This window comes from Parasteatoda tepidariorum, chromosome 8, assembly GCF_043381705.1.
Source record: "Parasteatoda tepidariorum isolate YZ-2023 chromosome 8, CAS_Ptep_4.0, whole genome shotgun sequence".
NCBI classification, from domain to species: Eukaryota; Metazoa; Arthropoda; class Arachnida; order Araneae; family Theridiidae; genus Parasteatoda; species Parasteatoda tepidariorum.
The window spans coordinates 295,272-318,717 of record NC_092211.1 but is presented as its reverse complement, the minus strand read 5'-3'; the positions used below and the strand labels follow the sequence as shown (position 1 = coordinate 318,717).

General features: G+C 29.4%; 1 protein-coding gene across 1 annotated transcript in view; it reads left to right on the top strand.

Moving 5' to 3' along the window:
* The window catches only part of LOC107438819 (serine-rich adhesin for platelets), a gene marked incomplete at its 3' end in the record, with an annotated part of 316,964 nt that overhangs the window by 33,725 nt on the left and 259,793 nt on the right, over nucleotides 1-23,446 (top strand). The window contains 5 exon segments of the mRNA XM_071184713.1: nucleotides 16,905-16,968; nucleotides 17,147-17,172; nucleotides 18,792-18,834; nucleotides 20,540-20,561; nucleotides 23,127-23,189. Coding sequence (XP_071040814.1) covers nucleotides 17,164-17,172; nucleotides 18,792-18,834; nucleotides 20,540-20,561; nucleotides 23,127-23,189 — 137 coding nt within the window.

Below are 23,446 nucleotides of genomic sequence, written 5' to 3'. Positions count from 1 at the left end.
TTTTTGTAAATTTAAAATCCGTAGCTTCATTTGTTGTTTCTATTTTCAAAAACTTAGATGAACGTAAACAAAAACTTTGATCATGAATGTTGTATGAAAAAAATGCTGTCATAATATTTCTTAAGCAAAGCATATTTTTCTCAAAAACAATTTCTAAAGTATAACTAGATTTGTTTTATAAACAACAGTTTTATTTTTTTTTTTACTATGATCCGTTTTATTTACGATGCATTTTAAATAAAATAAGGAATAAATATCTTTTTAAAATAACGAAATATTTTACATGAATAATCTCATAGCTTTGAAAACTCAATTGAACATTTTGTTTTTCAAAATTGTTTAAATGTATGACATACATATGTACTACTTTTTATTGCTTACCATCAATTAAAAATTGGCGTAATATTTGTTATGAGTTTATTAAGTGTAGTTTCTAATAACCTATAACATTATAAATACTTAAAAATAAGTAAATCAATCAAATTCTCAAGCTACTTTTTAATTTTTAAATTGATTTTTATCTCAAATTAAGCTAATTGGCGCAATTAAGTTGTAATACAAAAGATTCATAACATCACCAAACTTTTCTGGGTTAGTTTCAATAATTTCATTTGACTCAAAGAAATTAGTTTTATATTTTATGTTCAAAAAATTCTGAGAGTTGGCGGACAACTTTTATTGCAAGCTCCCTTCTTGGAGAAAAAAGTTTAGTGCTCGTAATTGTAACTAACTTCAGCAAAATTAGTAGAGATGACCGTTAATGTCTACAAACAGCTCCCTTCCTTGGAAAAAAGAGACCAGTACCCGTAATTTTAATGAGCATTAGCCTTAATTAGTAGATTTGATCTGTTAATTTGTACATTGATGAATTAATTTGTGCATTAATTATTTGTACATAAAGTTGCCTAACTTACCTGGGAAGTGAACATGATGATGGTTATATGTTTATATCATAAGGCTACAGACATGATGGTTATATCATCAGGCTACAGACACAAAATCTGATGTTGTAACCATCTGGTTCAATTCCATCCGGTCTCAAAGAACATCTCTCTCACGCACTTCCTCTGCATTGATGACCACGAACAATAAACACTAAAGTCTCTCACTTCTCGATAGATGGCGACACTACACTATTTCGAGCATGAAGTTAATTTGCTGTCAATGACCACATATTTTGCGAGAGAAAAATTTACTGGTTGAGCTGTACTTTTGTGATCATGCCAATTCTGTGAGCATAAAATTATTTTTATTGTCAGTGAGTGGAACACTTTTGCTGATAGCTGACCGTAATCTAGCATTGAAGTTTTTTAGAGTGTTTTAATAATAATTATTTAACACTTGTTTCGAATTTTTTATTTAAATATAGTTTTATCTTTAGAAGACGTTTAAATAAATGTAAAGTTTAGGCAACTGGTTAAATTGCTTTTTAAAGAGAGAAAAGAAAAGAGTTGAGCTTATATTAACAAATACACGAAATTCCATATCTTTAAAAAAAAACGTATAGCTTTTAGACTTTGCTACTTTGACTTAAGTACCCCATCTATTTTTACACCGAAATCGTTGTTTTTGAATTGTATTTTTAAATTATAATTAATATATTTTTATATTCAATTCTATAAATAATATATTTTTTAATTCCTTTACATAAAAAGTACTTTTTTTAGAATTCCTAACCAAGCCCTAGATTTTATAATAAAAATATAATGTAATTTTATTTTTAAATAAAAATAAAGATATTACAATTAACTTCCTGAAACTTAATGTAAAATATATTGGACATCACTTGATTTAATCGTATCACTTAAAAAGAAATAATATTTTAAGATTTTTTTTCTGTCTGAAGATAATCTTGGTATAATTTAACTCTCTGTAACTGAAGTCTTTAACGACAACGAAAAATTCAAAGAAAGTTAAGAAATTCGATTGAAGTTACTTTTGTGGTAGTTTTATGGTAAATAAGTATCTTGCTATTTGGGTCTAGAAAATTTTGGTTCATGACAAAAAAGTAACGAAATACACTATCATAATATCCTACAATACGCAAATTAAAATTTAACATTTTATGAAATAATTGAAAATAAAATAAAATTAATTATGTTTAATTAAGTTTTTTAAAAGACAAAAATTAAAAGAAAATAGCCAACAAGAGATTAAAATAATAAACAGGGCATAATAAAGATTTGATTTCCATTAAACAGTTTTTATTAACCTTTATTAAAATAATTTTAAATAGGAAGAATGAATAAAAGGAACAAAAAGAAAATTTTATGAAATGAATTTCAGAGTTTTTTTTTTAAAAGTTGAATAGAACATTTCAATTGAATCCATAAAAATTTATTACTTAATGTAGCTGAGTTTTTTTAGAAATCAAAAGTTTCATCCGTATTAAGCATTTTCTCTTAAAGAAAAAAAAACTAACTTTATTTTATGCTCAAAACATAAAGCACAAACCATCTCCAAAATTGCACTTATGAATCCGAATCGTTTATGAACTTTTATACCTTTTTCTCGCTCAAAAAGAATCAGTTCTTGAAATCAAATCTAATAAATAAAAAAAAACTGAGGAAACTTTCAAGAATCATAAAGTGAAGTCATGAATCTTTGAAGAGGAAGAAAAAGGGGGCCGGAAGTTTGCAGTTTCTGTTAGCATCAAAAAGAGTTTCCTATTATGAAAGAAGTTTCTGTGATTACACAGAACTATCGATTTGAAAAGTCAGCATTTACTTCCACTTCTCTTCATTTGATTTTCTTCCTCATCCTATTTCTTTTCTCGTTCCATTTTCTTTGGAAAAAGGGGTGGAGGTATCTACCATCCTAGATTGATGTCAGCTTTTTTTTATATTATTTCAACCCCTCCCCCCCGTTTATTATTCGATTTGGCCCTGGCTTCTGAAGAACAAATATTGTCGTAGTTTTTGTGGCCTAACACATTTGTTTTTGTCTTCGTTTGAATCTATCTGCATTTTTTCCAATAAGTTTTTGAAAGAAGTTATTCTAAGATTTTTTTTTCTTCTTTCTTTTAATGGGCTTAAAATGTTCGTTTTGATGCTGTTCCATGGAGGATTCTAGACCAGCGGCAGGAAAAACTACGTTTTCTATTTAATTAACTAGAATTACTTTATTACAATTGTACTTAACTGCATCTACAACTATTGTACTTAATTGTACTTAAATGCATCCACAACTATTTTTTTTAAAAGTAGCGACTGCAAAGTGCTTTTGAAATGCAATCACAACTTCGCTACTTTTAGATAAATTTAACTGGAGAATTTATTTTTCACTAATATTCAAAATGATTTTGAATGAAAAATTGACTTGGTTAAATATGTGGAGATATTAAGAAGTTTTAATTCATGATTGCATGAAATAGTTTTTTATTCTAAAGCACTTTTTACGAATTTGTTATTTTAACTTTCAAACTCCATGTTTGTCTCGATGGTGATTTAAGAAATGCCGCGAAATTATCAAATATTTGTGATTTAAGTGATCAATACTTTTTTGTATCTTCTAGAAATTAAGTACAGAGGGAAAAGCAAAAAACGGACAACCCTGAATATCTTTTGATCTGATGATCGGATTTTTACTTTCTGGGACTCAATCTTCATGGTTTGAGGGGGTGACCGCAAATATGCTAATTAATTAATGCAGACGATATTTTAAGTTTCGAAATCAGACAAAAAAAACTATTTTGTAGTTCCTGTGAAATCGAATTTCAAAAAGTCCGATCTTTGAAATTTGATTTCTCAGGAACAATTCGACCGATTTCACACTGGTTTTTCCGAGCATCGGACGTAGATATTATTAACGCTCGGCCACAGAGGCATTCTCATTGCGTACGTTGACGCGCCTGCAAAGGATTTGCACCAATTAGAATCAAAAAAAAATTTTGCTTTTGAACTTTGTTTCTTTATTTAACTAACGTTAAAAGTAGTTGCTATGAATCGCTACACACTAATTTTTTTGAATCGCATTACTCCCTACACTGCTTCATTCAAAAAGTATCTGACTACACTACAAACTACAGAAAAAAATAGAGACTACATTAGTTTCACTAATTGTAGCGTGCTACTTTCGTTCACCTTTCTTGACCAAAAATGGTAAATTCTTATGGGTTACGAAAACATAAGTTTTCAATGCGCTTATTTCCGAACACTTTACCATAACGTGGTTCAAATTTTACAAATTCTATCAGAAACATTAATCAATGTTCATCTTGATACTCTTGTGATTTTAAACTCAACTCGGAAGACCAGAAACTTCAAGACCAAGCATTGAGACAAACTTAGCCTTCGTAAAAAACTTATTAATGAAACTAACCTTCACGTGCATTGCACATAGAAAAAAAATACGAAAACCTTATGCGGTTAGCATAACGGCATAGAGATCCTAATCCATTGATGGTCTAACACTGGGGATACTTATACACCAGCGCTGCAGTCGGTACAAATCAGAAGCTGTTCAACAATCGACCAGCCAGCGCTGGGATTTGAACCTATATCACCTGATGGGGAGTGAGGACAAGCACTCGATCTCTTGAGTCATACTGATCTTGGCCCATCTTTTCGAATATGATTATTATTCCCAAATGCGATTGTTTGTTTGCTTTTTTCACCGAACGAAAGCCTTGTGCTTGAAGTTACACGATCATGAAATGATCCTGAAGGTCAACGTATTTAATAAGCAAAGTTAGTAAATCATAATTAAATTTTCCAAAATTGCTATGGTAACAGAATTTCATTAATTTATAAATCTTGTTTTTAAAAACTACTAACCTAGCGAAATATTCCAGATTAATTCCAAGAGACAAAGCTGTCACAGCGCCTACAAATATGTAGAAATAAGTACGATTATGTAGAAATAAACAATTGTTTTACCTTTGTAAGGATATAAATATTGTTGAAAATAAACATATTTTTTACTATTGAAAAAAATATAAGATCTTAGTTTGAGGATTATCCTTATAAATTAATGGGGGTCATAACCCTACAAACTTAACAGAAATAAATCACCCAATTTCAAAAGACTGCTTTTTTACAAGCATACGGCGTACAAAATTAAAAAGTTGCCTCTCTGAGTAATTTTTTATTTAATGATAGTATAATTTGATGTACTATAACTCAATTTTAATGGTTTGAGGGCATGTTCTTAAATATGCTAATTAATTAATACAGACAATATTTTAAGTTACGAAATCAGTCGCAAAAACTTTATTTATTTTAATGGACATACATTTGTTTGGAAAAATTTCGATTCTTTACCCTCAAAATACGGAAAATGGTTTCAATCAAAGAAATGGGGCACCGTAGTTCAGGCAGGAAAGGGTTCGACAATTTTGGCCCCCTAATATTTATTTCACTTTTTGCGTATTAATCACCTCAAAGAACAGGTATTTTTTAATTTTTATTTTTCATAAACTATTCAACCGATTCTCTTGAAATTTTGTCATTTAAAATTACATATATTGAATTCGTATAAAAATTTATGTAACTTACAATCTAAAATGTTTTCGACCATATGTGAATTTAATAACAAAATTAATAAACAATTATAAGAAACTATTTTACATGGCATTATTTTTTAATAAATAAGCTTTAAAATGCTGTGCTTCATAATTTAAAAACAGCTCATATCTTAAGTACTAAAATAAATAATTAAGTAAGATCGCTCACTATGTGCTGCTGGAATTCTCTGTCATCGATTATATCACTTTTAACACAAATAAAATCAGAATTTTCCTTTACTTTCATAAATTAAAGGAGTATTTAAATAACAATACATCCTGCGGCCTGTTGCCAACCATGACTAAAAATTTATGTAACTTACAATTTAAAATGTCTTTGGCCACATGTGAATTTAATTTAAAAAAATAAACAGTAAGAAAATATTTTACTTGGCATTATTTTTTAATAAATAAGCTTCAAAATGTTGCGCTTAATAAAAATAATAAATTAAAAACAGCTCATATCCTTAGAACTTAAGCAAATTAAGTAATAAAAGTAATAATTAAGAATAAAATCGGAATTTACCTTTACTTTCATAAATTTAAGGAGTATTTAAATAACAACACATCCTACGGCCTGTTGCCAACCATGACTAAAAATTTATGTAACTTACGATTTAAAATATTTTTGACCACATGTGAATTTGATTAAAAAAATTAAACAATAAGAAAATATTTTACTTGACATTATTTTTTAATAAATAAGCTTCAAAATGTTGCGCATAATAAAAATAATAAATCAAAAACAGGTCATATCCTTGGAACTTAAGCAAATAATTAAGTAAACTCACTCTGTTGCTGGAGTCTTCTGCCATCGATTTTATCACTTCTAACACAAATAAAATCAGAATTTACCTTTATTTTCCAAATTTTAGGAAGTATTCAAACAGGAACGCATCCTGCGGCCTGTTTCCACAAAAAGAGTCTGACTTGGTGTAAACTTAAACAATTTTGGTGTTTAGATTTAACTACACCTTTGAAATAATGCATAAACACTCGATTATGTATTAACTTAAAATAACACATATTTTTTAGAGATTTTCAACACCACATCTGAATAAGTGTTATTCCACAGTTTTTTCAGTGCATGTATCACATGTTTTGGTAATGAAACAGTCCCTTGAAACTACGTGAATTATTTTAAAGATATTCTCATGATAGTTTGCTCTAATACATTTTAATCGCAATTTCTTAATTCTACCTTTAAGTTTCAATTATCAAATTATAAACAAGCTTATTACAAAACTAATCTATTAAGAATAAATTAAAAAGCTTTTCTCTTATATTCTTTCGAGTTTTACCCTAGTGTTTATGCCTTGCATGTTTTAAGGATCCGAGTTTATCAATTAAATTAATTGTGGCAAAACTTGAAAGTATCAGATTAGATGCGCCATGCATTTAAACTGAAATTAAAAATTTATTCTACAACAAGTTTATGCGATAAAATGGTTCTTTTTTTTCTCATTTTGCATAACTGTTTTAAAATTGAACGGAAAGAACTACAGAAACTCTATCAAAACTGCAGATAATTCTGAAATAATTTAACAACTTGTAAAGACTTTTTTCTCTACTTGTATTGATCGGAACAAATTTATTATATAATTGGTAACTTTTACCAATAAAAAATTGACCTAATTTGTTAAGTGTTGTTTTCTTTGAAGTCAAAAATCGTTCTCTTTGTAAGAATATAATTGAAATCATACTAAATTAGAATTTATTAATATTTAAACTTCATCGATGCTCAAAGAGTTACAGTTAGATTATTTATTCTCAGTAGTTTTGGAACCTCAAACAGTTCATCCTGAGTATTTAAATTTGATAAGGCTTCAATGCATAGCGTTGTCAACTATTTTTTAATTCTATTATTGCATAATACTACAACTACATCATTTGCATAAATTAATTATGTAATCATGACAGCATTAATTTATTTGATATTTATAATCAGGGAGTAGAAATTAATACAAAAATAATTAGTTTATTTTTAACATTATTTATTAATTTAAATTAATGTCTGGATTCTAGAAAATATGTTTTGAAACAGTATCATAATAACATTAAAATGAAATGCAATTTTTATTACATAACTTATAATGCCATTTTATTGAAAGATTTTAATACACTGGAAAATTGAAATAATATTAATGTAATCAAATTATTTCTTCTTTTTTTCATTAACTGTTGAAGGGAAGGTATAAATTGATATGGAAGTAATTATAACTGCTATTAATTTAAAAAAATTTCTAATACTATCGATTGCTAGATTCCAGAAGTGAATAAATAAAAAAATAACAGAGCCTTCATATTAATAATTTTGCCCACAATAACCTTTGATATATCTTCATACTGTCTTTCTCAAACTTGGAGTATTTGTTCCTCAAGGGCGTTCTATTATTTAGCACGCAAATTCCCTTATTTATGCAAATAAATCAAATTACTTTCCTTAAAGATGCTTTAAACAGAAACATCGCACCCCGGCAAGAAAAGTGACACAAGTAAAAAAACAGCAATTTTGAGGTTAGGTCAGTAAAAAAAAATGTACGGAGTGCCCAGTGGCGGATCCAGAGAGGGGGGGGGGTCATAGGGGTCATGACCCCAAGTTAAATAGTTTACGAAGGAAATAAAATATTTTAAAAATTATTTAAGGGGGCATATACACCTATGTAGGCCGGAAAAATCTATTTTTTCTTTTCATCTCTTGGCTTAAAACAACTCAAAATCTGGAGCGATTAAATGGACTCGCATAATTAACATTCATCGAGAAATTGATTAAGATGTTGAAAAAAAGCATTGACAAATTTGCCAAAGTTTCGAAAAAATGCATTACATTTATTATTGAAAGATTTTGAATAATTGAATTATTTATGTATTGCTCTATTGCTCATTATGAAGAAAATAAATGAGAAGACTAGCATTAAAAACCCCAGTCTTTTTTTTTCAGAAAAGAATTTCAAAAAAGAAATTTTTGTAAAAAAAACTGCTTGTGGGGAGGGGGTGATCTGAGTCTATGACTCCCCTCCAGGAAAAATTTCACGATCCGCCCCTATAAGTGCCCCATCAAGATCAAAAAGTATCTCATCTCCAGATTATGCTATTTCAGATTGTGCTATTCCAGAATAAATTTCATAGTATTAAGTTGATTTTTCTCAAATGCTGTTTTTGACTCGTGTCACTTTTCTTGCCGGGATGTGACATGATCTCTCCGAATTCAGTATCTTTGAGACAAAACTTGAAAGCATCCTCAATAACCCTTTTCACCGTTATAATTGAGAAAGGAAAAAAATATTTACCGTCAGCCTATCCACCATTCAAATAAACCACCTCTTTATAATATACCATTAAACATAACAAGGTAAACAAGTTAACCATGCCTGCGTATGCAGGTAATAAGGTCTATTGCCATTCTATCTTGTAAATCGTACAGTCATCAAACTTTTGAAATTATCAAATAAGTCATTAAAAGAAAAATACCTTATAAAAATCGTGATTCCTTAGAGCCTGGCGTGAAAACCACTATTATTATCATTTATTTATTTATTTATTATAAAATTAACTTTTCAGAGTTGCATTTTTACTGAATGTGTAGGTAATACGAACTATGATTTAAAAAACTTGTTTTCTGAAACATAGTTAGCGGAATTTTAAAAACTTGCCAAAAAAGCCGAAATTAAAAAATAAAATACAGCGGAAAAAATAAGCGTTTAACGACGTGTTACGATGGATTCGTTTTCAATCGAATGGTTTAAAAAGTAATAACTCAAATTCGAACGTCCTAATATCATCCTATTAAAAATACAGAATTCGAAAGTACATGTGAAAAGAGCCGAGAAAATAATGAATAACTGCAGGAAAAACTATCGCCAAACGACGCGAATTTTAGATATAATCGAACTCATCGAAAAGTTATGGAACAAATTCGAAATTCACATGTCGGAACAACACATTAAATGTATCGGAATTAATTTCATGAAATATATGGAAATGAATAGAAAAATGATCCAAAAAAAAACTTGAGTATTTACAAAGAAATTGGAATAAAAAATAGTGACAGCTAAAACTGAATGTTTTTCATTAAAATTTTTTCACGAAAGTAGTTACTATTTTTCACAAAAATATTTTTTTTTTCCACATATCTCAGCCCCATAAAATAAAACCTGGAATGATCCCTGACATTAAGTTTATTCAACACATTTCTGTATCGTAAAATGTGCTATTTCTTTTTCATTGGTATTATTTATTTTACTTTAAATAATATCAGAAATGCAGTTTAAATATTAAGCAAATAATGGATTATTTAAATATAATCACGGATTCAAAAAATATTTTTAAAAAAGAACTGTTCAAAAAAATTGCCAACTCTCGGAATCCGATTAAACCTTCCACAAATCCCAAGAGCTCTGCAAAACACCATTTGGGAACCATGAATATTAAATAATACTGTACTGAATCTATTTATTTATTTAATTTATTTGATTTATTTATTTGCAATTTATTTATAACTTATTTAATATTCACGGTATTCATTTCACTAACATAAAAAAAATTAACACCATAAATTTCAGTGTTAATTACTAACATTTTCATTTTTCGTTAATCAGAAATGTCTTTATTCTACAAGTATGTTCTTTACATTAGGAAATTTTAATCGGTGTACACCTTTAAAATCATTCAAGTCTACTTTATCAAATTTACAAACATTTAAATATTCAGTTTCGTATTTTTGAAAATCCTCTTTAATATTTTAAACTTATTTAAACAGCACTAATTTTTAAATTTTCTATTTTAACACATAAATGCTGTTACAAAGATTTTTTTTAATTAGCACTCTTAAAAAAATATTTCAGAGACAGTGTGTTAAGCGACAGTCATAAATGCGATTTTTAAGTGAAATGTAGAAATTATTAATACTTTGATACGAATTAGTCCTAATTTATGGACGCATTAAAAATTTATATGAGAAATTAAAATCTAAAAACAATGAGTAGGGTGAGTGTTTAATTAAATTTAGAAAGCATAAATTGTTTTAGGTTTGAAAAAAGAAATAATTTGCTATGCTTAATATTATAATCATAAGCTTCTGACATTGTCCCTATGAAGTGTCAGAATTATTACCGAGTGTTTTTACAAACAAAAAAAAAACCTTATAAAAACTTAAAAGAAATTAATAATCGAGAAAATGTTGTTTGCGCTAGTTGTTAATTGTTTTAAGAACAACCAGTAATTTCTTAATTGTCGAAAATGTTGGTTAGATACAATAATTAAAAAAATAAATGGGATTTTTTTTTTCAAAAATTAATATAAACTTACATTTATTATTTAAATAAAGCTCGCAAAAATAGTTTTTCTTTCTTAAATATGATGACCCAAATAACACTTGATATTGCTATTATAATTAATGGCATAATTTTCCAAGTTTATATTTTTTGTTAATTAAAAAAGAATATAATTACAAATTAAACTACAAAGTACTTACTTCCCACTTAAATATGACAACTTCTGAATTAAACTTTTTTGAAAAAAAGTCCCTATTTAGCTTCTAATTTAGATTTAAATTATCTTTTCAAAACGCTTATTAATAAAAATTCACAATCTGTGAAATAATATTTTTTTATGTAAGTCAGTATTATTGTCTTGTTATGTTTACTTTTGAGAATATAATTCGTCAGATTTTTTTTTTAAAAAAACCCTTTTGTTTTTCTCACATCTTTCAAAGAATAAGTAAAATAACGTTTCTTTCATCTTTAATTTTTGTTTTAAAAAAAAATATCGTTCAGTGTTGAATATCAGGATTTGAAAAATTCATGAAAAAGTGATAACAACTAATTAATGAGACGCGAGCATTTATTTTAAGTGCGTGTGATCTCTTTGTTTTTTTAACACTTTTTTTTAAACTTCAAACCGCTTTGAAGTTGCCTATAAATTAATTTTTTACACACAAAGTGACGGCTTTAAATAATAATGCGAAATAAATAACTGCTAGAAGAGGTGCGCGTTAATATTTAAAAATGAGTTTCAACCAAAAAATATTTTTTTATAAATGTCATATCCTGTACTATTTTCTACTCAGAATTAATTCTGCCGAAAGAACTCAAAAAAAATTTTTTTTTAAGGTTTTAAGGCTGGAGCTTTACAAATTAAGCTACAGAGTATCTCGCTTTCATTTGGAATTGAATATGACAACTTCTAAAGTAAACCCATTTTAAAAACGATTCTTTAACTCTTAATTTAATTTTTAAACTCCCAGCTCATACAGAGCTTAGTAACTTTCGAAGAAATGGAAAGCTACCTAGTTCTGCAGACGAGATGAAATGAAAGAATTCGAAAAATGAAACGACTGCCCAAAGAAGAGAGGAGAACGTTACCATGGTTACCAACGTCTCAGATTAACGAGATGAAGCGACAAAAGCGTTTATTGAATCACTTCGCTGTAATCGCGCCAAACATTTACACTACTCTCGACATCAGACTAGACCGCCATGTTTTCATGCAACAAACATTATGATAGCAGAGTACTGTTGTTTACCCCTCTTTACCTCAGAGCTGTACAATGTTCGTATCTTTTGATGTCTTCGAGATTTTGTTCTTTAATGATCTGGGGAGAGTTTATTATACAGAAGATTACTTTTGAGCGCTAACAATGTTCGATTAATGTATTACTTTAGGAGTTGATATCATTCGCTTTTGATCAGAACACTCAATTTGTTTTAATAGAGAAGTTACAATTATTGGAAAAGAGCATTACATTTAAATTAAATGTTTTATAAATATACAAGTACTGTTATAAGAGCTGCATATATTTCTGCACTACTCAACGTTGTAAATTAATGTACAAATTTGCTGTAACCTTAATAAGGTTTCAATTTATAAATTATATTTTTATTCAAGTTGAACCGTAACAAAAGTAACATTTTTTGTCTAAAAAAGTTACGAAGATTAAGGCTTCAGAATTTCGGAACGTAGCCACGGTAGTTATAATGTGATCAGTAGAGCCCGGATTTTGATGACCTAAAAATTCTCAACTAATGCCCTTAAAAAGTGCAAAAAATGCCCTTAAAAAGGGCAAAAAATGCCCTTAAAAATGCAAAAATTGCGCAAAAAATGCCTTAAATAAAGTAAAAATATTGAATTAAAAAAATGTTTTGCTCTTTAAAATTATTATGAGTCATTTAAAAAATATAAAGCAATGCAATACTTGTTCTACGTTCATTAAAGTTTGAAAAATTTGTTTTATATCCTAAAATAACAAAAAAAGGAAAATATATTGACACCAAAATATTTTTATTTTGTATAGAAACTTTAATGGATATAACAACTTCCATCTCATAATATTACTAAATATCAGAATTACATTGGATTATTAAATGTTTTTTGATAATTTGAAATGTAAACGAGCGTCTCTTGTCTGAAAGTAAATTTTCATTCCTGCAGAAGCTTCTTTCAACGTCTACTGATGTTATAGGTGCGTACTTGAAAAAGACGGTCTCACTTACTGACAATTCTTCTTCAATTTGAAAAGATTTTGCTTCACCTGTTAATATCCTATAGATTTTCTTCATTGTTTGGAAGCCAGTGTAATAATGAAAATTGATTTAAAAAAATAATATAAATTGGAAAAAATTAAAAAGAAAACTTTAAAAAATGCATTAAAATGCAAAATACACCCCAAAATTTAAAGAAAAATGCCCTATAGATCTAAAAAAATGCTCTAAAAGACAAAAAATGTCCAAAAATGCAAAAAATGCAAAAAAAATGCAAATGTCATCAAAATCCGGGCCTTAGTGATCAGCATCACGTGGGAAAAGAAACTTCTCAAACAGTAAACTTAATATTTATGATTCAGTTGATAAAATTGTAGAAGTTTGTGTTATCAGTTCAAGAAATGGTTGCGGAGGCAAAAGAAATGGCAAAAAGATGGCGAAATAGAATCACAACCAGTGCAGGAGGCTTGAGAGCCTTTGAAACACTGAGGCACCTTCTATATTTACACACAATTGCAGACAATAAGCAGCAAATGTCGAAAACATATTATTGGCGCCAAAAATAAAACATAGTCTGACCAGAATTTACAATTATTTTAAATGAATAAATGTGCTTATTCATCTTTCTTTTGCATCGTAAATAGTTTTGCATTAAGTGCATGTTTCTTTAATTGAAATTGTTTATACTTATTATAACTTCTTCAAGTTCATCAAGTTCACTTAATTTTCAAGTCCATTGCTACTTTAAAATTTTTTATTCATTTGCAAGTCATTATTTTATGCTTTTTATTCGTCGTTTCCCTGTATCTATCATTTTCAATGAATAGTCCAGTGAGCAGCAATTGCTCAAGATTCTACTGTTATCAATAAATAATAGACATATTATTTATACAATAATAGACATATTATTAAAGCTGTAATTATTTCATGCATAATATCATAATATTTTAAATTAGCTGCTAAAGTTTCCAACAGGTAAAATTAATTGCTGCGGTCACAATATAGATTCTCTATAAAAATGGTTTAAAGCTTTGAGACATCAGTGACATTTTAAAGTGTGAAATGAGTTTATAGCCGAAGGATTTTGCATTTCTCAGTTGCTAACGTTTTTTATATAACTCTCGTTAAACATCCGACCTTTTGAGTTTACGTCTACTAATGTTCAATTCCGTATCCTTGTAATTGTGAACCTAATCCAGATGGCAAAGGAGCTCCTGGATCAAGTATTGAGAGAAATTTGCCTTCGTGGAGGACTTTTTGATGGAACTATACAGCATTTGCGTTACATAGAGAGGAAGACCACAAGAATTTCCCATGGTTAGACTATAACCCATGATCCGTCCGCCACTGAGGATATTTCACATCAGCAGTTTGGTTACTGCAAGCCGGATGCGGAATTCTCATCTCAGGCCTCGCTGGGATTCGAACCCGGTTCACCTCATTGGAAGTAGAACGCTCTCTCCTCTGAGCCATCACTGCTCAAAACGTTTAACTAAATCGACACTAACTTTTGAGCTTTTAACGATCTCGTATTCATTCTTGTTGATGAACCGAAGACTATACTGTTGCATGCATGCACTACACTACCGTAATTTAGAACTAAGTGCTGAATCTAAATTGAGTTGTTCAACATGTTGTTCAATTGTGTTGTTCATCAATTGTGTAGTTCATCACACCAAACCTCAACGCGTAATGTCGGTTGCAATCAGCTGACCCCTTCAACCACCCAAACAAGCTGGGTCTTTTCCAAGCATGGAACCACCGCAGAGATAGCATAAAAGTGAACTTCGCAACAGTTCCAAGCCCACCACACAGAATGTGGGAGAAGCACTCGCACCGGACAGAGACATAATATATAATAATGATATCGCACCGGACACGTTGAAAATGACTCCCTGGCGATACACTCCGAATTCTAAAAATAATTGAAAGTAATTACAAGGAATCCACATTTAACGAATGTCTGGGTTTAAGGTGAGAAATAGAATGTTTTGTTAGCTACAATGTCATAAATGTATTACAATGGACTTTTTTAGTGAGCAATTTTTTTTTCGATCGCCTTCATATTTAACGATTTAAATAATTTTGGAAACATGAACTAATATCAAAAACAATGAGAAACGATAAAAAAATTACCCAGTATACTATCAATTGCTAAAAATTATTCGAGCCACACTGATGAACGAAATTAAGGAGTGGAAAATATTTTTCCAAAAACTCGAGAAAAACTGGTGGGGAATAAATGAAATCAGGCATGCATGCAGTTTACTGTATGAAAATAAAATGCACAAAATGATAATTCAAATGCAATTCAGCAGTATAAACAATAAATAAGGCATCTCAGCAAAGGCTTTTCAGGCATAAGATATGGCAAAGAATTTCAAAGAGGTCATCTTCTCTGACTCAAATGGCAGTGAAAATTATGTGGCCAGTATGGTTTGTGGTTGCCTCTGGCAGACATACAAGATGCAGTTTTTAATTTTTTGAATGATTCTGGATGGGGCATTGCGTGTTGCAGTTGCCTTCCCAAGAGCATGCCAAGCATATTCAGTAAGATTAGGGTCAGAGTATTTGACTGGCCATTTTATTTGCTGAATATCCTCACCTTCCAGATGGTCATCAGTCAGTCAGGCTATCTGTGCACCAGCATTGTCGTTCATAAAAATGAACCGAAGGACAACAGAAACCCTGAAACCTCGCACACAGGGCTCAAAAACCTGTTGTCTATACCTTCCCGCAGTCAAGGAATCTGTTCAGCTGTCAATCTCATGAAGCGGTGGGAGGGTATATTGCATACAATAAAAGTAAAATTGGATATTGGCTCTTCAAGAAGATCTACTATACCCTCGCATCTGTCCTATGATATCAGTGCCAGGTAATCTTTATCAGTAAAATGGCGTATTAAAGTTGAGCAAAGTTTCTTCAAATAAGTTAAGACCTGGTTTCTCAGGACACGACGCCGTCAGCTGGAAATCAGCGCTAACCACTGATTGGTCCATTTGTGAGTTTGATAGTATACGTCATCAAGTTCAAGATGAGCGTTCGATGACGTACACTATCAAACTCACAAAAGGACCAATCAGAGGTTAGCACTGATTTCCAGCTGACGGCGTCGTGTCCTAAGAAACTAGGCCTTTAGAATGTTAATTAACGATAAGTTAGTTTAAAAAAAGAGCCGTATCGCACATCGAATTAGTTGAAATATAATTCTTTCTCGCATATTTCTTTTACCTAAATTAGATTTATTATTTGTTTATGCATTTTATTGCAACAGTGATATTTTTTGCATCTGGCAACTTACGATGCATAATTAGTTTGTTTATGTTCTACGTGACTTCGTGCCTGTTTTTGTGTAAATATGTAATGATAGAAATGAAATCTTTCTGAAAGAATATTTGTGACAGAATATAGGCTGTGTTACTTAAAAGAACTGATACTTGAAGGGCTTGGCTTACTCGAAAAAGAATGGAAATAACAGTTGCTAAAGTAAACAAATACCATGTTTCAACAACCAATCAGGATCGAGATAGCCATACTACGTCACTTGCAGGTATCCCACTAAGGATTAACTTTTGTATCACATGTCCACAAATCTCATTCATTGAAAATAAACTATTCATTTCTGTTTAGTTTTGTGCGTAAAACTTTCATTTATTTAATCTCTTGGAGATTATTAAAAATTATTCAAAATGAAAACAATGCAGCAAAGGCTTTATAAAACGATAAATATCAACTGCGGAAAATTCCAGGAACATTGCAATAATTGTCAATCAGATATTGTGGGTCTGATATGAACGATGTAATCAAAGCTTAAACAAGGATAGAATGAAATGAAATTGTCCAAATGATTAGTTTCTTATGTGTCTTAAGATGTAAATAATTTAAGGCTTATGAACTATCTAATAAAAATATTTATTTTACAGATTTTTCTGATGTTGACTGAAGTATAACATCGTTTTCTGGACCCAAAAACAAACATCAAGAGAGGTAAATTTAAATTTCTTGATGTAAATTGTCTTTTTTATTAAAAACAATGTGATTATTTTTTAATTTGATAAATATTTAGCAATATAAAATATTTCATGCAACTGAATGCATTAAAATTACATAAAAGTGTAATTTTAATACAAAAAGATTAAAATACATATATTTTCATTCATTTCAGGTTTCAAGTTGATATAAATGAGCAAGGTGAGTTTTAAAAAAAATTGTGATGTAATTTTTGCGTGCATGCATTTTATTAGTAAAATTAAATCAGTATATCTTAAAAATTATTATTCTCAAAAGCAAATTTCATAATAAAAAGTGATCTTAAAATTTTTTTAACGAAGCATTTAAACTATATCCTTAAAATACTTTCTTTCATTTTATAACACAAGTTTAACTGCAAGTAGCATTTTAACACTACTAAGGCTTGATGTAAAAAGCATCACGAAAAATTACGCTATTGCGTCAACTTTCCAAATCACCGTCAAAAGGCTAATAATAAAGGTATAAAAATTGTCCGCATCCAAAGACTTAAAAATCACAATTACGTCAAATTTTTTTTTGGAGATAAAAATATTTTTTTTTGATGTTATATGCAACACTATGCTGAAAAGAGCAAAATCAAGGACCTTTTTATTTATATATGATCTCATTAAAGAAAAGTACAAATAAACATCATTTTACCTTATTTACCTCTTACAGTTTGTTGTAAGTAAGAACTCCCCTAGCCATTCGTTTGGACCCGTGACGTTAGGTATGACGTTAGGACCCGTGGCGTTAGGCGTTAGGTAACGAGGAATAACTATTTCAAATACGCGTGGAATCACTGCATAGAACAGTTTTTGGCTCGGAGAAAGGTAATCTTTTTCTCGGTTTGTTCTGTTAGCCCTAGAGAGAAGAGAAGCTACCCTTCATGAAAAGCGCTTCCATCGCAGCAGTCGGCCTCAGATTTAGTGGAAGGGGGAGTTCGTTTCGTAAACAAACTATACAAAAGCCTTAAAAAGCAATTGAATGGACAACTACCGACCAAGCAATCCTTCTTCTTACACAAGAAAAAATAGATGTTATTCTTAGTACACCTGCCATACTCTTCAAAAGAATGAACCTTATGTTGACCATGCATCTATCATGCCCTTATTTCCTTTCTTGACAGCTTACTATTGAAGTCAAAGTATTGTCCCAATATGCGATCTACCTGTTTAGTTACTTTTCGAATCGATAGATGGCGCTACAAAAGCATAGTATAATAGAATATGTCGTCTAGTGGCACTTTATCCTTAAGAAAGCCTGAGTGCAGGGTATACTGGGCAGAGTGGCACTTAACCTTAAAAAAAATATTAGTATAGTGTATACCGGGCAGTGGCACTTAACCTTAGCATTTTGCTTGGATCTGGTACAACTGATGGTACAAAATATCAGGTGCTATCAGGAGCCGTAAGCAAAAGATTGAAAAACATCAAGTTAGGGTATATCAGCCATGTGTGTTTCAAGTAGTGACACTAAAAGAGAAAAATTAAAGAATCTTTTAGTATCACTAAAAAACTAAATGCCCATTTCACAAGTAGATCGCATATTGGATAATACCGAAATCGATATTCAGTTTTATCAATAACGTAAAAAACTGAAATTGCGCTTTATTTTATTTTTTAATTTTTGTCTCTGCTTTTTTTTTAATTAAATGTGTATATTTAATTTTAAAAAATGCTACTTGAGTGCTTATGACGAGATGCTCACTATAGCAATAATTCCGCTAGTTATTGAAAATAGTCGTTTTAACTTACTTTCACTTACTTTTACTTACTTTTTTAACTTACTTTTTGAAGGTTGACGACTCTCGTCCAAATACAAGATCAAGAGGTCCTGCAGGTAAACATCAAAATTTTTCCAAATACTTTTTGGAAATTTAATATAAATAAATTTTAGTATTTAATGCTTCTAAATAATTAAACCTTTAAAAGAAATGTCCGATTTTCTAACAATTGGATACATCCATCCAAATATAGTTCACTCACCAGGAGTTGGCACTTGGCCCCACCTCCTCGGACGAAGAGTTCATTTTGCCGCGGGAGTAAGAGGTAAAAAATCCTTGCGCTTGAAATTGAGACAACCTTTAATGTGAGCCAAACGTTAACATTTTCAGTCACTTACATCGCTTTATCATCTGCTAGTACACATTCCGTTGTTGTTGGCGTATGCCTGCTTAGGCAGAAGGGGTGCGATTGTTCTTGTTGTTCCAGTGGCGCCATCTATGGCCAAGAATTCAACTTCCGCCACACCATACGTCGTACCTGTTTATAGGGTGGACCCATTCATACATCCATTCATTCATCCACAGAGCGTAATTTTGATCCGAATCAGAGAACGATCGATCACCAATCCAGTACCTCTAGAGATATTGATTTGTTATGGGAACATGGAGGACTTTTATGACTCTACAGATTTAACGTGCATCAGTCACTTTACTACACGGGGAGACTTCGACCGGTGAGATTCGAACCCACGAACTCTCGGACATAGGCCCAGCGCCCTACCGACCAGATTATCCCGGCTCATATACATTCCGTTACTCTAGCTAATTAAATATATTGCAGCAAATTGTCTCAAAAAAAAGGTCAAACTGTTCACTCAAAAGAGAGAGATATCATGAAATTTATGAAATATTTAATGTTACAAAAATGCACATAAAGATTGCGAAATAAATATTTTTGTCATACGATCACCAAATAGCAACCTTTTTCAGGATTCTTCACGTCGTTCTCCCAAATATCGCGAAATAGTATCGTCGGATGCCACGTGATGAAGGCGGAGCCAAGTGCCAACTCCTGGTGGACGAACTATACAAAACTAAGAATCCAAAGTAACATTAGAATTAAACACGGCAACATTAGAATGATGATAATATATTATTTTGTATATTATCATAGTTTTTAAAATCTTTTGACTCAATAGTTTTTAGTATTTTGACATAAATGAATTTTGGTAAAGTAGTATTAAATATCTTAATTTAAATAAACTTTTAAAATAAATTGTTAAATAAACTGTCATAAATAGGTTTCTAACATTTTGGCCTTACCCTTAACCAAATAAATGATCATGAGATTTTGAAAGTAAACATCATTATTTTCCTAAATGCATTTTTAGAGTGATCATTTAACAAAGTAATATGTTAAAACAAATTAACGATTTTAGCATAATTTTCCTAACAATTTTAAAATACCATTTTAACATACATTAATTTTTAACGTATTTAATGACAATAAAGTAATACTTAGTTAAATTGTTAAATATAATCATAAAGTCAAGAGATTCTGAAATAAAACTTTAGTTACAAAATGCATTTCATTACTATCTTAATAATTAATATGATTATAATATTAAGAAATTAATAGTTTTAAATTTTTTAAAAAAAAAACAGTCTTTAAGATGTATCTAAACGATCTAAGCGACTTTTATAGCATTTTTACATTAATGATTTTTCAACTTTGTAGCGTAACGTTTAGCATGAGTTTTTAACATGAATTCTTAGAAAATTATTTAATTGTTTTAATTTAAAACTTAATATTTCTTTTAGGCTCATCTCAAGAAGCTATTAGGTAAATATTACTTTCAAGACTTTTGAATTCGTAAAATTATAAAATGTAATTACAATATACTCTCAATATCTCAAAGTTGAAGGGACGATAAAAAAAAAAAATCGAGATAGCAAGTTCAGCACTAAATGAGTTCTGAACGAGTTCTAAAAGTTCAGAATGAGTTCTACTAAATGAGCTCTAAAAGTTCAGAATTATGTTCAAAAAAGTAGAAATATATTCTGAAACATAACTCTAAAAAGTAGGGTTATGAAACATTAGAATGACTACGAATAAATATGTTTGTAATGATAGTTTACTATAAATCTAAAAACAATTATAATTTTATTTTCAAAAATAAAATGAAAATGAATTATCCATTAAATAGAAAAGAATTGATTTACAAAAAACTTACATTGTGATTTTTCTGGAGAAAAAAAAATCATTTTCTATTTCGTAAAAAATTTGATATAACAAGGTTTTGAGAAGAAACCCTTCGACATAGGAATTCAAATTAATAATAAGTGGATATACACCGAAGAGCCATTACATTATGACCACCCTACTAATAAAATGTAGGACCACCTTTAGCCCTCAAAACTGCAAGCACCCGAGTGGCATTGATTCCACAAGGTGCTGATAGGTAGTCTGAGGTATCTGGTACCAAGNTTCGTTATATGGAAAATTCGTTAAATAGAAAATCACTTTTTGAGATACTTAAACAACACAAGACAGGTTATAAATTCATAAACACTAGACATAATTAAAAAAGCAATCGATGCACCTTTATCTTCTAAACCTATAATCTGATTCCTATAATCTGATACAATAAATAATTTGATAATTTAGGAATAACATATGAATTGTTTGATATATAAAATAGCTTGTAAATTTTTCAATTATATTTAAAAAGTCTGATAATATATTAATTATACATCAATTATTTAACATTAATTGTTAATAATACGGTCGGATCTCCATTTAACGCAGTCGCCTAATCTCAAAAATAAGTTCGTTATATGGAAAATTCGTTAAATAGAAAATCACTTTTTGAGATACTTAAACAACACAAGACAGGTTATAAATTCATAAACACTAGACATAATTAAAAAAGCAATCGATGCACCTTTATCTTCTAAACCTATAATCTGATTCCTATAATCTGATACAATAAATAATTTGATAATTTAGGAATAACATATGAATTGTTTGATATATAAAATAGCTTGTAAATTTTTCAATTATATTTAAAAAGTCTGATAATATATTAATTATACATCAATTATTTAACATTAATTGTTAATAATACGGTCGGATCTCCATTTAACGCAGTCGCCTAATCTCAAAAATAAGTTCGTTATATGGAAAATTCGTTAAATAGAAAATCACTTTTTGAGATACTTAAACAACACAAGACAGGTTATAAATTCATAAACACTAGACATAATTAAAAAAGCAATCGATGCACCTTTATCTTCTAAACCTATAATCTGATTCCTATAATCTGATACAATAAATAATTTGATAATTTAGGAATAACATATGAATTGTTTGATATATAAAATAGCTTGTAAATTTTTCAATTATATTTAAAAAGTCTGATAATATATTAATTATACATTAATTATTTAATATTAATTGTTAATAATATGGTCGGATCTCTATTTAACGCAGTCGCTTAATCCCAAAAATAAGTTCGTTATATGGAAAATTCGTTAAATAGAAAATCACTTTTTGAGATACATAAACAACACAAAACAGGTTTTAAATTCATAAACACTAGACATAATCAAAAAAGCAATTGATACACCTTTATCTTCTAAACTAGCATCTACTATTTATTTTATAATTCTTAACCATGAAATAAATCTGCATAGAAAGCAAGAATAGAGCAAAGCATTATCCAGTTTTACACTATCATGCTACATACATTTTCAACTAAAAACGCTAAATTTATCTACTAAATTATAGTCACATTTCTTATAAAAGTAATTTTAAACATACATTATCTCATACGTTCTTAAATGTAAATGTATTCTGATAAAATTCATTACTTTTGTCTGTGTTTTTCGTTTGAAATGCAAACAAAAAGGGAAAGTGATTTTACTGCTTTCTCTAAGAATTAAGTGGCTTCGAAAATCAATTCAAGGTCGTTTCCCCCGTAAAATACGTTAACAAGTTTAAGATGTTCTAAAATATTTTAAGAAATAGGGAAAGTGGATCTCAAGGAAAAGTTCCGTTAAATAGAAAATTCACTTCGCTATTTGGAAGTTCTTTTAAGAAAAAATTTCCAAAATGTTCTTGGTTCCTCCAAAAAAATTGCGAAATAGAGAACTTCGCAAAATGGAAGTTCGTTAAACAGAAGTCCGACAGTTTATATATTTCATAATAGTCATTTTATACTGATATTGATAATGTTTAAATTATTGATTTGATGTAAATAATTGATAATATATAAATTATTTGGTAATACCTTCTCTTATATTATCTGATATAGCTCATACTTCATGCATTATTTAGTTCTGCCCATTCATAGTAACGTAGCTATTGTACAAATTTAATAAATGACCCGACAAATTGTCATTTCAGTTGTCCTACTAGAGGTTGCAATGGGTCTGGTCACATCAATGGGAAATTTACCAAACACAGAACGTAAGTATTTTTTCGACTTCTCTTTTTCATTTCATTTTAAAAGACTAGTAGCGCTGTTGATCAGATACAATTTGCTAAACGTCAGTAAATAAATGAGTCTTATGAATGTTGAATCTTGTGAAATAAAATAATGATTAATGTAGACAATACTATAGATTATATGAATTTATTAATACATAGTATATATATATGCCCTTTATTATTATTTTTGTATATATATATATATATATATATATATCATTTTATTAGTAAAATTA